The 14,415-nt window shown below is 43.4% G+C and overlaps 2 protein-coding genes across 5 annotated transcripts in view; both read left to right on the forward strand.

Annotated features, from left to right (window-relative positions):
• Window positions 1-8,624: 8,624 nt before the first annotated feature.
• Window positions 8,625-11,002, forward strand: LOC310819843 (G2/mitotic-specific cyclin-B1-like; the record flags this gene model as incomplete). Its single annotated transcript, XM_083691253.1, has 6 exons — window positions 8,625-8,726; window positions 9,152-9,340; window positions 9,705-9,863; window positions 10,086-10,322; window positions 10,516-10,665; window positions 10,871-11,002. The coding sequence occupies 6 exons, from the start codon at window positions 8,625-8,627 to the stop codon at window positions 11,000-11,002; spliced, it is 969 nt and encodes a 322-aa protein (XP_083547379.1).
• Window positions 11,003-12,957: 1,955 nt separating this feature from the next.
• shf (Src homology 2 domain containing F) overlaps window positions 12,958-14,415 on the forward strand; it is an 82,974-nt gene continuing 81,516 nt past the window's right edge. For all 4 annotated transcript variants that reach the window (XM_083691315.1, XM_083691317.1, XM_083691316.1 and 1 more), the window contains exon 1: window positions 12,958-13,583. In XM_083691315.1, coding sequence (XP_083547441.1) covers window positions 13,143-13,583 — 441 coding nt within the window. In that variant the 5' untranslated portion in view covers window positions 12,958-13,142. The remainder of the gene's footprint in view (window positions 13,584-14,415) is intronic.

The following is a 14,415-nucleotide window of genomic DNA, read 5'->3' on the forward strand; positions in this document are numbered from 1 at the left end:
TTATTTTCCATAACACTGTATGTTTCCACACTGCATGAACAGCACACACAGTCTTATGATATGTTAACATATCATATGTTTGTATTGAACATCACTGACTTTTTTTCGTTTTGGGCATATACCATCTGAGGCACCCATGTTTGATTTCCTCATTCCATTCCATGCATTACAATGAGCCCGTCCTCCGATTTCTACCTCCACTGGCACATACATAGCTGTAAATGCTGCCTTTCATCATTTTAAATCCCATTTAATCGACAAATGAAAGTCCTTTATGTGAACCACGAAATCATAAAGTGTAAAATGCTTATTTGACATTATCTATCTCATACTTGGCAAACATTCTCGTTTGCATTCTGCATATGGCATACTTTCAGAAGATTCAACACACCATTTTTCTCCTTGAAATTGTCCATGCATTTGCAAACGGAGTGGTCCTAATGTACATCTATTGGAAGGGAGGAGTGTGTGAATGTTGGTATTAAATTGAGCAAGACTAGTGAGATCACCTATCTGCAGTGCATGTCATAAGATAAAGAGTCTAGCCTGTGATGGGTGTGTAATGAGGCTGTGGTTATGGCAGCCATTTGTGAGCCATCAGCCACTGAGCGGTCCGGACATACCCCCGTCTCCGGGATAGCACTTCACACATCCATCATCCTCAGCGTCTAATCATCCCTCCCAAAAAAATGCCGCTTCTAGGGAGTCTCTGGATCCGCTCCCGTGCGTTGACAAACCCGCGAGGAAATTACTTATTTATCATTCACGGCCGGGTGATTGTCGAACACTCGCTGTCTCTCGCAGTTCTAAGATGAGGTCTCAGAACTCTATTTTTTTTTCTCCCAGACTCTCTTTCAGTCTTTGCCTTGGAACATAAAACTTGGATGAGAGGCACGTTGCTATGATAATTTCCCAAGGGCGAGGCCCATTGAATCCAACTGGGCTGTGTCTAATTTGTCTGGAAAGGTGTTAGAGAGATACTCAAGAATGCTGGGTATTCATGTTTAGTGGTATATGAAGTCTCAACACAAATGTTTCCAGCAGTTATAATTCTCTAGAACTTTAGACAGGAAAATTAGGACAGGTTTGTATCCAAATGTTTCTCATTTCGACCCTGTTCTTCAGTGAAGAATCAGCTTGTTGCACTGTTTTCAAGATAGACTCGCAATAATATTTCTCTACCAGGAAGATGATCAATGTCTTCATATACCTGGGAATGGAAATGAAGATGCCATTGGTCTAGTAGTTTACTCAGTCTAACAGGGTTTAGCCTCCAAAAAGTAAGACTAACAGCCTCAATAAATGTACTGAATCAATATGCAATTAAAAGACAAACAAGGTATTGATATATACTAAAGATTCCTGAGAGTCAGCCAACCAGGGCATTACAACACAAGCTCCAGATCGATATGTCATTAATAAGATCACAGACCAGAATAAGCGATCCCTGAACCCCCAGTGGTCACCCACACAGTAACAAACATTTAAATATTTCATTATTTGAATGCACCCCAACAACAAACTAAATCAGTAGCATTTTCAAAATAATGCTTACATGATTTGACATACATTGGTGAGTTATAGGCTCTGTCATGTGTCCTAAGCAGAAAGCTAACTTAATTCTATAGTGGTTCAACTGGGATATGGTAAAACCATTCAAACATGTCAGTTTTGATGTTCGTTGTTCCATAACTGTCAGATCTCGGCGAATCACTAGTCCCTGCCTTCAGCAGCATCCTGTCAGCCTGACGCCTGTATGAGGGATGATGGGGATGATGCACTTCTCAGCACTGGAGCCATGAATACCTCATTCCTCAATCCATGTATCTTGGCAGAGAGGAAAAATACTCAGGAAAGAAATCAGCTGGCACTATGGTGAAGAAGACTCTCAATAGGAAGAGGACAGCAGTGCTCTCACCATTTCTCATTTGGCTGTTGGCAATTGCAGTGGTTGAGGACCCCAATCAGCCCCTTCCGCCGCTGCGGCATGTGCACAGTCACTTGTGGATGCATTAGCATGACAATGACGGCAATGTCAAGGCGATGCCATTGAGAACAAGCCTCTGGGGTCACATATCTCATCTTCTATTATCCCAAAACTGCAGCCGAGCACATTTCCTGCCTCTTGAGACTACTCTACTGCTGCTCTAATGTGGCCCTCTACAGCTCACTATAAGAGCATCCATTAAAACAAAATCCTCTTCTCCATCCCCCAGATCAAATCTATCTAACCATCAGTGGAGGCTGCCGGAGGTAGGCTCATTGTAATGCATGGAATGGATTGGAATTAGAATTAGGAATGGGTGTGTTTGATACCATTCCTCATTCCATTCCATAGGGTTAGATGAACATGATTACAATGAACACATCCTCCTCTATAACCATCGAATCAGAGAGGTTGGGGCTGTAATGGTGCATCCACCTGATCATGTAAGACACATACAGTTTACCTGCACAGTTGGAGACTGTTGCTGTCAGAGAAATGCATTAAAACAAATTAAAGTGTGAGAGAATGAGGGCAGGAGGGGGAGCTGACTCATCTCATCACAGCGTGCCAGTCTACCACGGCAATCAATAGGAATCTAACCGACGGCAATTCTGACTTTGATAATTGCGCGTCAGAATAATGAAATCGTGCTTAAGGTGGGATATGACCGAAATAATGATCATTTTGTTGATATGAGCATGGGAGGGAGGGAGGGAGGGAGAGAGAGAGAGACAGAGAGAGCGAGAGAGGGAGAGAGAGAGAGGGGTGGGGGGGAGTGAGAGAGAGAGAGAGAGAGAGAGAGAGAGGGGGAGATGGAGATTATGCAGAGCTAGTAGTCCATTAGCCAGTTCACAGAGATGATTGAAGCTGTGACCCCCGTATGGTGTGTAAATATGGCGCTGCATACCGCCGGTGCATTAGAGAACGAGGGTGAGGAGACGGAACAGAGAGAACGAGCCGCCTGTAAACTTCAATTTGTCAGTAGCTATTGACTGTGTCAGAGTGGAGAGGCTGGGCTGTGGACCATTCAGCTGTGATCCATCACAGTCAGAGCTCACACAGTCACCGCCAGGAGGGTCACAGTATGGGGGCTCAGAACAAAGCACACAGAAGATAGGCAGACATCACTATACGAGCGAGCAGTTCAACTTGTGTCACTGGACAATACCAGTCTTCCAAACCACACCACTGTTCACCGACAGTGCTTTCTAGAAGCACATTTATATATTTTTCAAGAATAAAGTGAAAACGTAGCTCTGTGCTAATGTGGCAGATGGCTATGGTTAGCATCGGGCAGTGACGTCACCGACCTGAGACCTGAAGTAGAGTCGTGTCACCCCCGCACAACCAACGCCTACTGTCGGTTTTGGAATTTTAAAAGTGGGGATGGATTCAATCCATGGCCCATACTAGGTTCCTTGGAGCATTTCATATTCAGAAGATGGACCACTGTTCACTTGAGCTTGTCACACCTACAGCACCATCATCACTTCCTCTCCATTTATAGCCACTGAACCATACAGCTGCACACACACTCTGACAGACAGTGATATGGCTGCAAGGCTCCTATGAGAATCTTATGAAACTTTGTGAAACTGGGTGACATACTTAGAGGGGGTTCAATAGGTAACATGTCATACTCTGTGTTTCACTTGCCATAAAGTAGAGCTGCCTGGCATACAGGAGAGTGGCACAGGGATCAGCACATAAGACCAGAAGAAAGAGTTTGGAGAGAGAGTTGATGCATCTCATGAATAACTGGCGAGACTGTACGTTTTTACTGTGACATGCTGTCAGATGTGAAAAGAGGCAAAGGGAGAGGGAGCCGAAAAGAGATGCAGATTGGATCAAAAGACTGTGTGGAGCTGCAGAGCTGCGTATCGGCGACAGGGAGAGGATGGGTTGCCGCAGAGGGAGGGTCAACAACATTACAAACCCAAATGGAGATCCGTCCCCCTAGTGAGTCAGTCTGTGGATGTTACCCTAAAATAACAGTTTCTTACAGTTTGTACTTCCCATGATGTTGATGTACGATTTCAGATGGTATTTGAGAAGCACCCGAATACCCCCCAATAAAAAGTACGCCATCCAGCAGGAAGTCAGAATGTTCTACTTAGGTTCTGACATGTGGGATTCTCGCTTCAAAAAGCAAATATCCGAATAATTTAAGATTGCAGTGGCTCAGGATCTTCAAGAGAGGAATCTCATAGGTTCAGGGAAAGGGCTTTTGTTATTATTCATCATTTGGCTCAGCACATGAAACTATGCAGATACTGTGAGTAAATGATTAATAACCATGATCACAGCAGTGAAAACAGCCTCTGTTAATTAACTAATTGAGTTGGTTTCGATATATCTGAATAAGAAATTGGTGAAAAGGGACAAGACTGACTGAAGAGGCGCGGAGAGATGGACATCTGTAATGGTTCCTGTCATAAAAGGCTGTTTGCTCAGAAAGGTCTTTGTCTTAAATCCACCTAAGAAGATCCACTGACAGCCGCTAACGACACAGCAAACACATGTAGCTAGCACATGTCTATTAGCTAGGCAGCATTGGCTATACCATCGTGCGGTGACATCACCCTCGACCAACCAAAGCCACGGCAAGGCGCTAGCTAGCCATGGGAACGCAAGGTTTCAAAATTGCGTCCTGGGTCGGGCAGACAGACTCATCACGCACACATAAACTGACCAGTGAGATCACAATCCAAATGTAGTTTGGCGTCACTACTATCGGCTTAAGGGAGTAAAGATATTGGAATTTCCTTAAGCCAAGCTCCTTATATTAAAGTCACGCATATAGACTTCCACCAGAGAGAGAGAGGTCACGCACACTGCACCTGTTCCCACTGTATAGATCACAGCTGAGATGACTACATAATACACCACAGATATACTCTTAACCCATATCTATGCACAGCTGGGCCCAGTTGGAGACCACACATATAAATCAGATTTGCGATCTGTCCCTATAGCCCTATTGCCTAGCTCTCACAGGGCAGGAAACATTAATTTAGCATTTCATCTCAACCTGCTTTATGTAGTGACTGCTGGTTCCAGGCCCTGCAATGCTGTATGTACTGCACGAGCCACCTGCTTTTAGATGATTTTCTCTGGACTTTGATTGACAGGTATGCCAAAGCAAACAATGTAGTGCAATCAAACAGCAGGGCCACTGAGAGTGATCCTCTTGAAAGTCTACACCAAAGTACACTGCTATATTGATGCTTTACCAGGGAAACAGTGGACAAAGGGGCATGCCATTATAACTGTCCTCCGATTTCTGCCTCCACCAGCCTCCCATGGTGTGTATCATTTTTATATTAATAACCCCTATTGCTTGAGTTAATGAATGAGGCAGCATGTGTTCAGAGTGCATAAAGGGAGCATGTAGACTGTGTCCAGATGTTGACCCCCCCCCCCCCCCCCACCCCGAGTCTCCATGGCTGATGGAATGGTCCAAACTGGGTGATGTCATGAGATGACCAACTGACTTTTAAAATGAGATTAACAAAGTATTTCAACTAGCATTTATCTCAAGATATGGTCAATGCTGATTTCAATGACATCTGTACAACAGACAGGACCGGCATGTCTTGCTAAGGTCAGAGCCTTGTAGCCTCTGTGTGCTCTCTACAGTTTGAGAGATCTGTTGCCAACCACTTATCTTGGGCCAATACCCATCATTTCCTTTGTATGAATGCAGTCATGCCAGGAGAGCATGGATTTGGATGTCTGGGCTGCAGGGTTTACCTGCTGGTTTAAAAATTGTGATGAATTATTGATGTTTTTCAAAGAGCTCAGTCTGGAACATGAGAGTATGGTGCCTGACTTGGAAGTGAATGACCAGAAACAATACCCTAGGTAGACAGACAAACTGTGTGTGTATATTCAGTGTGTGTGTGTGTGTGTGTGTGTGTGTGTGTGTGTGTGTGTGTGTGTGTGTGTGTGTGTGGTGTGTGTGTGTGTGTGATGTCCTAGCACTGGCTTATAAACATAAAAGGCTATGTGCTTCGTATAATTTATCTCTCCCTTTGACTTCTCAAACCTTGTGAATGACCCTGAGAATAACCAACCACAAGCTGTGTATCAAAATGGCTGTGTGGGGAAATCAATACTGCACAAACATTGATTTTCATTTGTATCCATTTTTAAACCATGTAAATGCAAACCCATTCCTTGCACATCTAAGGTGTTATCTGGAATCTATGCTCAACCATAACATTTCTGAAGATTGATATTGCAGCAAATATGGCAGGTAGAGCCTACTACATGCCTGACTGTCATGCTACATGTTGTAGGCTTTGCAAATACAGTATGTAATGTAGCAACTTCAGTGTTCCAAAATGATCAGAACAGTTCAGTGTGAACTATCTGTTTTACAATGTTCTACATGTTGTATACAACATTGAACATCTTTTCATCAGGACATTTCCAATTAATGTAGTCTAAATGAACACACCTGTGTAGGTTGATGTCATTACAACAGGTGGTGCTCAATCAGGCTGGTATTCTGTTTATTTATTGAGTTGGAACACTTTCCCCTGTGATACGGCTCCTTGCATAACACAAGTAAGTTGGTCCATGTCGCAATCACAAATAATTATTTTCAAATACAATATGCTGCCACTATCAAACACCATCAGCATTACTTTTGCTAATCTGATTTATGTAGACAAACAGGCAGATATGCATGTGGCTCTTGGCTAATGTATGGCAATGTAGAATATGTTAACTGCTCAGTTGTTTTAGATTTTTAACTTGAGATTTTAGTTAATTGTTATTTGCTTGTATGCCTTGATAGTGTTGTACATTGTGAGACTTGTTAGCACTTCTCTATCTACAGCATTCAGCCTAAATCAAGGCCCCGTGAGACTATTGTCGCAGCTAAACCTGTCGCCACAATGTCATATTCCTTGAGGTCCAGATTGCCAGTGTCAGTGAAAACTATCTCTAATCCAATTTTGAAGAAGGAATACCGTGTATTAAAGGTACTTTTGATTCCATCACACCGCTCAATCAGAAGTGGTTTCCTGTCTGGATAAACATATTGTCAAGCTTTATACAACGGGTGTTTTGGATTTCCTAATGTTACAGTTTTTCCTGCCCATGATATATTAAACATCCACATGGCCACGTCCATTCCTAAAGTGCCATCGTTTACGTCGTTACTTAGCAACGCACACTACTACACGAAAATGTAGGTTAATTTGGCTAGCTAGCCATCAAGCGACCTACGTATGAGCTGTACAAGTGATGTCGATCTTGTCGGGTGCCTCAACACTTTTAATCCAGCTCGTAGCCAGCCAGATACTGTAGCTACTGTCTGTACTTGCTTGCAGCCAGACATAATGAACGCAACATTGTGTCGATCACTGCCCAGGCACAAGCCACTGTGCGGCTCAGACTGCAGGCAACACATACGTGCCACCTAGATTTGATCGCATTTCCCTTCCACCTTGGTATATAACATGAAATGTAGGTTAATTAAATTTGCCTCTGCATAGACTTGCGTGTTTTCACAGCCATGGACAGCGTCCCTAGAAACCAGTACTGGAACTATCAACCAGCGCTTTGGTAGTTTTGATTTGACATGGCAGTCAATACGAATAGTATCATAACTAACGACCAGAGAAAGAGTTAATTGCATTTGACAACCAGTGTTAGTAAATGGAGCGTCAGGTTTTGTTGAAAAATTGACGGTTTTGGAATGAATATTGCTTTTTAAAGCTAGTAGCCTATGCCGTTGTATAAAAGCAATAATACACTCGAATCCATGTATTCTCTCGACCCATCTTTTTAAATTTGCTTTTAATCTTTAACTATTTGTGTTGTTTTTTTACTGACTGTGCTTGTGTTGTTGCTCATGACTCTCCTTGAAATGTAGTGTCCTTGAGCACTGAGGAAAAGGGCTGTACAAAATGTATTATTATTATTATTGTGTTTACTTATCTCATGGCTATGGTGATCTACCGTTACAGCCATGATTTAAAAATGTCATGGCCTCATGTATTATTGCTCAAAGAAATCTTATATGCGCTACCTAATGCATTTTGCTAACACTGGCCTATGCTACACAATTCTTTTGAAGGTTCAAACCAAGCATGCCAAAGGAAGCAAGGCAGAGGATGCAGATGCCTTACCAGGCAAACCTGTCACCTCCTTGTGCTATGGTCTCAGGTCCAGGGTGCGTTTGGGAATTGCAGCACACCAATTGAACAATGAGGCCTCGCCTTGCTACAGCCATGATAAATGTCATGGCCTCATGTATTTTTGCTTAAAGAAATGTTAGATGAGCTACCAAATGCAATTTGCTAATACTGGCCTACTGTATACTGCTGCACAATTCTTTTGAAGATTCAAACCAAGCATGCCAAAGGAAGCAAGGCAGAGGATGCAGATACCTTACCAGGCAAACTTGTCACCTCCTTGTGCTATGGTCTCAGGTCCAGGGTGCGTTTGGGAAGTGAAGCAAACCAACTGAACGATAAGCCCAAAGATGTTGCAGGAAATGTAAATATTTCTCTATCTATTTTACACCCTACAGTATGCTGACTGGTGGTTGTGGTCTTGTTTGCAGTGCAACATCTAAATCATTTGTTGCTTTCATTTTCCATAGAAACAAACTCTTGCTCATATGAAACCAGTTCAACGTAAACCGAGTGTAAAGGAAAGGTCAGATGATGCTGCTTCAGAGGAGGATAAAGAGAATGTGGGCCTCACTGAGGTGGCTATAAAGGTGAGGTGTGGAGAGAGGGTTTGTGAGTTGGGCTGCAGCCAGAATACGCATCACTACATCTATGGAAAGGTTCAATGTCAGTGCAGTATGACCAACTAAATTGACCCTCTATGGATTTTGTGCTCTAGATTATCCCCTAGCATATAGAGAAAAGAGGAAGGGGAAGCGCTACTGGGATATACGAGTGTATCTTAGTAGATTGAAGGTGCTCTCTGGTAATGAGGCTATCAAAAAGCAAGGAGGACCAAGGCACTCTTCGTAACATTAAAATCCCTTTTATTAGTGTGGTGGATAGAACAAATACTATACAAACTTTGACGCGTTTCAGCATGGCCTTTGTCAGGAAGTACAACTACACTAACTCTAGCCGTCTTTACTGTTGTCAGAGATAATTCTCTACGTCTTCATATTTTGTTGCTCTTTAGGTCATCATTACAGCGATCCTTGAGATGCCCCAGAGTCAAGGGGACACTCAGGACGAGGAGTGCATGCCACAGGCCGCCTCGCATGCCCTGCTCCACAACATCCCAGATGTGGACGCTACAGATGAAGGCGATGCTAATCTGTGCAGTGAATATGTGAAGGACATTTATGCTCACCTGAGGAACCTAGAGGTTATCAAGTACTAATCTTTATTGTCATCTGTTGTACTGAGCTTGATTTAATTTCATGCAAGTTTGAAAAGATGTATACCCTTTATTGCACTAACCGTTATGTTTTGAGGCAGGACCCACACGCAACATAAACTGCGTCCCAATTGTCTGTCCTCCATTCCTCGTATCCTCCTTCCTTGCTTTCTTTTTTTTTTTTTTTTTTTTTTTTTTTAAAGCATTAAAGGAGAAGATCTAAGGTTCCTCCCCTTAGATGTTCTCCCCCAATGCTTTTTCAGAAGGAAGGGAAGCACGGAGAGAGGAGGTGAGGAATAGAGGGAAGATTATTGGGATGCAACCACAGACTCCTGTTCTCCATGTCTGTCAGGTTGCCATGGCTGTCAAACCATGTTATCTGGAGGGCAGGGAGGTGACTGGTCAGATGCGGTGTATTCTAATGGACTGGCTGGTCCAAGTCCATGGGGATTTTAAATTGGTTCAGGAGACCCTCTTCATGACTGTCGGAGTCATTGATCGCTATCTCCAGGTACAGTTTGTTTTCCTCTGACTGGTGCATCTACGGAGCATGCCATTTTGAATCACGCTCTCATGGTGAGGTAGCCCTGCCTGAGACCTGAGGATATCCTTTTGGTCTAATGGTAGATGTTTGGGTCTTCCAAATGGGAGATGATTCAGGTTCAAATCCCACCCCTAACACATGCAGTTTTATTATAACTCACATGTTGACTCTGCTCCACCACCCTGTTAGGACAACCTGGTGGCAAGGAAGTCTCTGCAACTAGTTGGTGTTACTGCAATGCTGATTGCGGCAAAGTATGAGGAAATCTATCCCCCAATGGTGGGAGACTTTGCACATGCGACCGACTTCACATACTCCTGTGCTGAGATCCATCGCATGGAGAGAACCATTCTGAAAGCCCTGAACTATGACCTGGGACGACCGCCCGCATCTCACTTTCTGAGGAGAGCTCTTAAGGTTGCCAAGGTGAGGATTTGGCTCATTGCTTTATTCAGCATCTGTTTATGCTTCTTCCTCTTGATCTTTGCCCACTTACTCCACTAGCTTCATAGCTTGTTTGATTTCATTGTAAAATACAAACAAGTTTTGCAATGCATGTTATCTGGTGATCAGGAGTTCCAGTATGTTATAGTCTCCTGTTTAACCCTTCCTCTCCCAGGTTGGGTCAACTGAGTATCGACTGGCAAAGTACCTGATGGAGCTGACCATCCTGGACTATGCCTCGGTCCACCACCCACCATCGCTCACTGCTGCTGCAGCTGTAGCGCTGTCTCTGAGGCTCCTCCATGACTCTCCTCTCAGTGATTGGGTTCGTTTTTTAACATTCAAGCTATTATTTCGACTTGCTCGTAAAACGTAACAAACTAACACTGCATTGAAAGCCATTTTATTTCATAAGCATTTGAATACCATAGACAAACTCATTTTGATTTGTAGACAGTGACACATGGTAGGGGTTCAATGGGTTTGTTGCACAGGGCAGTTGACTGAATTGTGCATTGTTTGCACCCTAGACCCCAGCCCTGCAGCACTACACTGGTTACACAGAGGACTCCTTACTTACTGTGATGGCACGCATTGCCAAAATGCTGGAGGGCTTGAGGGATGGCAGCTTCAAACTGTTGGTGAGCCCAGCCCTAACATGACTTTTAGCCCAGTGATTTAAAGGCCAGAACATGCTAAACGATATGGTGCTTCCTGCCTTGGGCCACCTGTTGGAGCACTAAGAATGCTTGCATTGCATACAATACACATGTTCCTAAGTGCTGTTTTGTTTGGTCACCTGTCCACTTTATTAATTTGATCAAATTAATGATCAATTGGTACAATATCACTGCTATGGCCTCCTATTTATCGCATCCTCTCCTTGCTTACTTTTCAAAAAGCATTGGAAGAGAATATCTAACGGGAGGAAGCTTGGATCTTTTCCAATGCGTTTTGAAAAGGTAGTGAGGAAGGAGGATGCGAGGAATACAAGACAGACTACACCTTATGTTCCAGAGCAGTTCTACTTAACTGACATCCTTTTCCCTTTTTTTTTTTTTTTTTTGCAGGCAATCAAGCACAAGTATGTATTACTCGTACCAGTCAGCTGTCTCCAAACTAGCCCCAGAGTGAACTTCTGCATTCAGGAACTGTCCTCTCATTGTTCTTGACAAATTACATTCCCCCATGTTTTTTTAAACACTTTTTAAACTATCCCTCCTTTTTAAATAAAGTTATTTTTCATATCCATTTCTCAGTTCTTTTTATAAAGCAAGATTACTTATTGTGGTGAGGGTGATGGGGAAACTCTAAGCAGCATATGTGCATCAGGGTGTTAAAACACATTGAACACATTTCACAAAGTGAAAGAGGGGATTGGATGGGATGAAGGGAATTACTCCACACACCCTCCAAGTGCATAGCATGATTTCAGCCAAGAAAATAGGTTTTTGTATTTAATCTTCAGTGCATGCAGTTGCCACTCCCAGGGGCTTGCCAGGGTTAAACTCCTTGCTCCACATCACGCTCCTTGCAGGGGGATGTGGAGTTATTAAAAAGAAATATTGCTTCATAAAAAGCTACCGCTGCTGCCCTTGGGCTGTGTTGCTCTTGTGCGTTTCCATGTAAGGGAAATGGGACTTTTGTCTGCCCTCTGATTGCAAAGTCAATTAGGGTTTACCACATGATCCCAAGGTCTCTGTGTGAGAGATTTCTGTCTGTCTTGGTCTGTGTATCTATCTGTCTCCTCGCTCTCTCCTCACTCCCAGATAATGTGATTCAGTTTTCATTAAATACTGTTTTTTTTCTCTCAATGGTATTCATTAAATTGATTTTTCTCTCTCCATCCTGGTGTTGAATAAGCAATTAGCTGTTTTCATTCAGGGATGCACTATGCAGTCAGATGCTTTAGATGAAGTTGTATTATACAGTGTGCTTTGGGATTTGTCGTGGTGGTGGGGGCCATCGGAGTGCGTGCACCTACGTGCCTCTTCACTGGTCATTTGCAATGTGATTTGCAATCAAATCTTCTGGAGATTGAGGCAGTCTGGACTAAAAAGAGTAGACATTTTACTCTCGAGTCCTCATGACTGTAGCCTACGCCTATAGTAGCATCTAACCTTGGACTTGGACCAAATGGACACTAACTGACAGCCTACAAAGAGTAGGCTGGTTGTATTCTTTAACTGACCAACTTCTTTAATTGGCCATTGTTGGGTTTACTAAAATTCAGGGCAGTTGCTTTCATCCACATAATCAACTGTTAATTTAAGCTAGAGAACACCCATACACAGGCAGCTAGTCAAGGCTTCTGTCACCCTCTGTGCTGTTACCCTTCAACAATAACGGTGTCAATTGCCTGTATATAATACCCCACTGAATATCTATGAGATACAAGACTACATTATTTTAGGCTGCTATATCAACATGAAACGACTTAAATGTTTTTTTAAACATGTATTAACAGAAGTCCGGTAGGTGGCAGTGAATGTTCTCAGGTAATGGGAAAGGGGAGCGCACTCTTCACTTGCAAAAGCGCTCTCCCATGTTGCTTAGCAGGCACTCAGCGCAGAAAACAGTCGGCTGTCAGAGCGGCAGTGTCAGAGTTGCAGGAGATCAGAAAGTGCCTGTCTGCGCTCTCTTGGTCGGCGCAGGGTTCCTGGACGCAGAGGGAACTGAGGAGACACTCGGAACCCAGTACGAGGTGAGCCGAGGATCTCAAAGCTCACATAAAGGGTAGGACATTGGCAAGAAAGGTGGAACTAAATATCTAAATTGAGTTTTGAGCAATGCACTGGCAGCATGGCCAGATGGTTCAAGGAACACCTAGGATTCAAAACTACCAAAGCACCACCTCCGGCGCCCCCGAAGCCGGACTACAGACATTGTCACGCCGCTGTGCCCGGTACGCCTGGCTACCAACAACCAAGCTCCGGGGCCACATCTCACTATCCGAGCCCCGCTCAGCCGGACATTCTTGCTGCTTACAAACTACAAAAGGAACTGGACTTCGAAGATCCGTACGAGGGAGGCGGAAATATTTCGTTTGGAACTTGCCTGAGCGCTGTGGGGTCGCCGGACATAAAGTATGTGTCACCAAAGCACCGGCTCATAAAGGTGGAAACAATCGAAAAAAACAACTCTGCTCCGGGCAGCGTCATTCTAGCAGCCCAAGCTGTTGCTCTAGGGAGCGTTAAATCTCCCACTTCTCCCCCTTCAGAAAATGAGAATAAACAAGAAAAGGTAAGTCAAAGTAGGCCTGTACACCACGCAGCATGTGCAACTACAAGTCAATGTAACCTACTTTTTATTCTCTGAAGTTAATTATAGGCTACTTGCAGGTTCAATAATGAAGGTGCTTACCTAATAACTGATGCCAAGAGACTAACATGTGATACAGGCATTACGCATTTGCACACTAGAAATATTTAGCTTGATTCCAACTAAATGAATTGACTGTTGCGGCGCTTATTCAAACAGGGAATTAATCGTTAAAACCGGCAGAACTAGTTATTTCAGGTGTTCTGCAACGGCTATAGATCCGTGTAGACAGACATGCAGACAGACAGCCACACGTCTCTCTCTGTTTAACAAACTGGGACTGTCCACACATACATTGATTACATTGAACATATATATATTCAGGGATAAACCATCATGGAAAAAAGTTATGATCTTGAAAGGCAGATAATGTAGGCCTACAAGCAATCTGCCTAATTTATTTATTTATGAAGTTCCAAATGTTCTAGGTCACATTTCCTCCATGTGAAATTGTAAGTCATCAATAAACAGAAGGTCTGTTATAATATTCACAATACCATTTAAATTCAAATTAAATCCTCTCTCATGAAATGTGTAAAAACTCTGAGCCACCAACAAACGTGTTTCTCTGACTTGTTGGATCCTGTGTGTGTGTGTGTGTGTGTGCGTGTGCGTGCGTATGTGCGCGCATGTGTGTGCTCCTGAAGTTATCTCTCATTCAAGTACAACCTCAACTACTCTGTGCTGCTCACTATGAAACATCTCCTCTTCTGTAATGAGGTCCTATCTTTACTCCCTGAGGGGGTTATTTAGT

Source organism: Argentina silus, assembly GCF_951799395.1.
Source record: "Argentina silus genome assembly, chromosome: 19".
Lineage (NCBI taxonomy): Eukaryota > Metazoa > Chordata > Actinopteri > Argentiniformes > Argentinidae > Argentina > Argentina silus.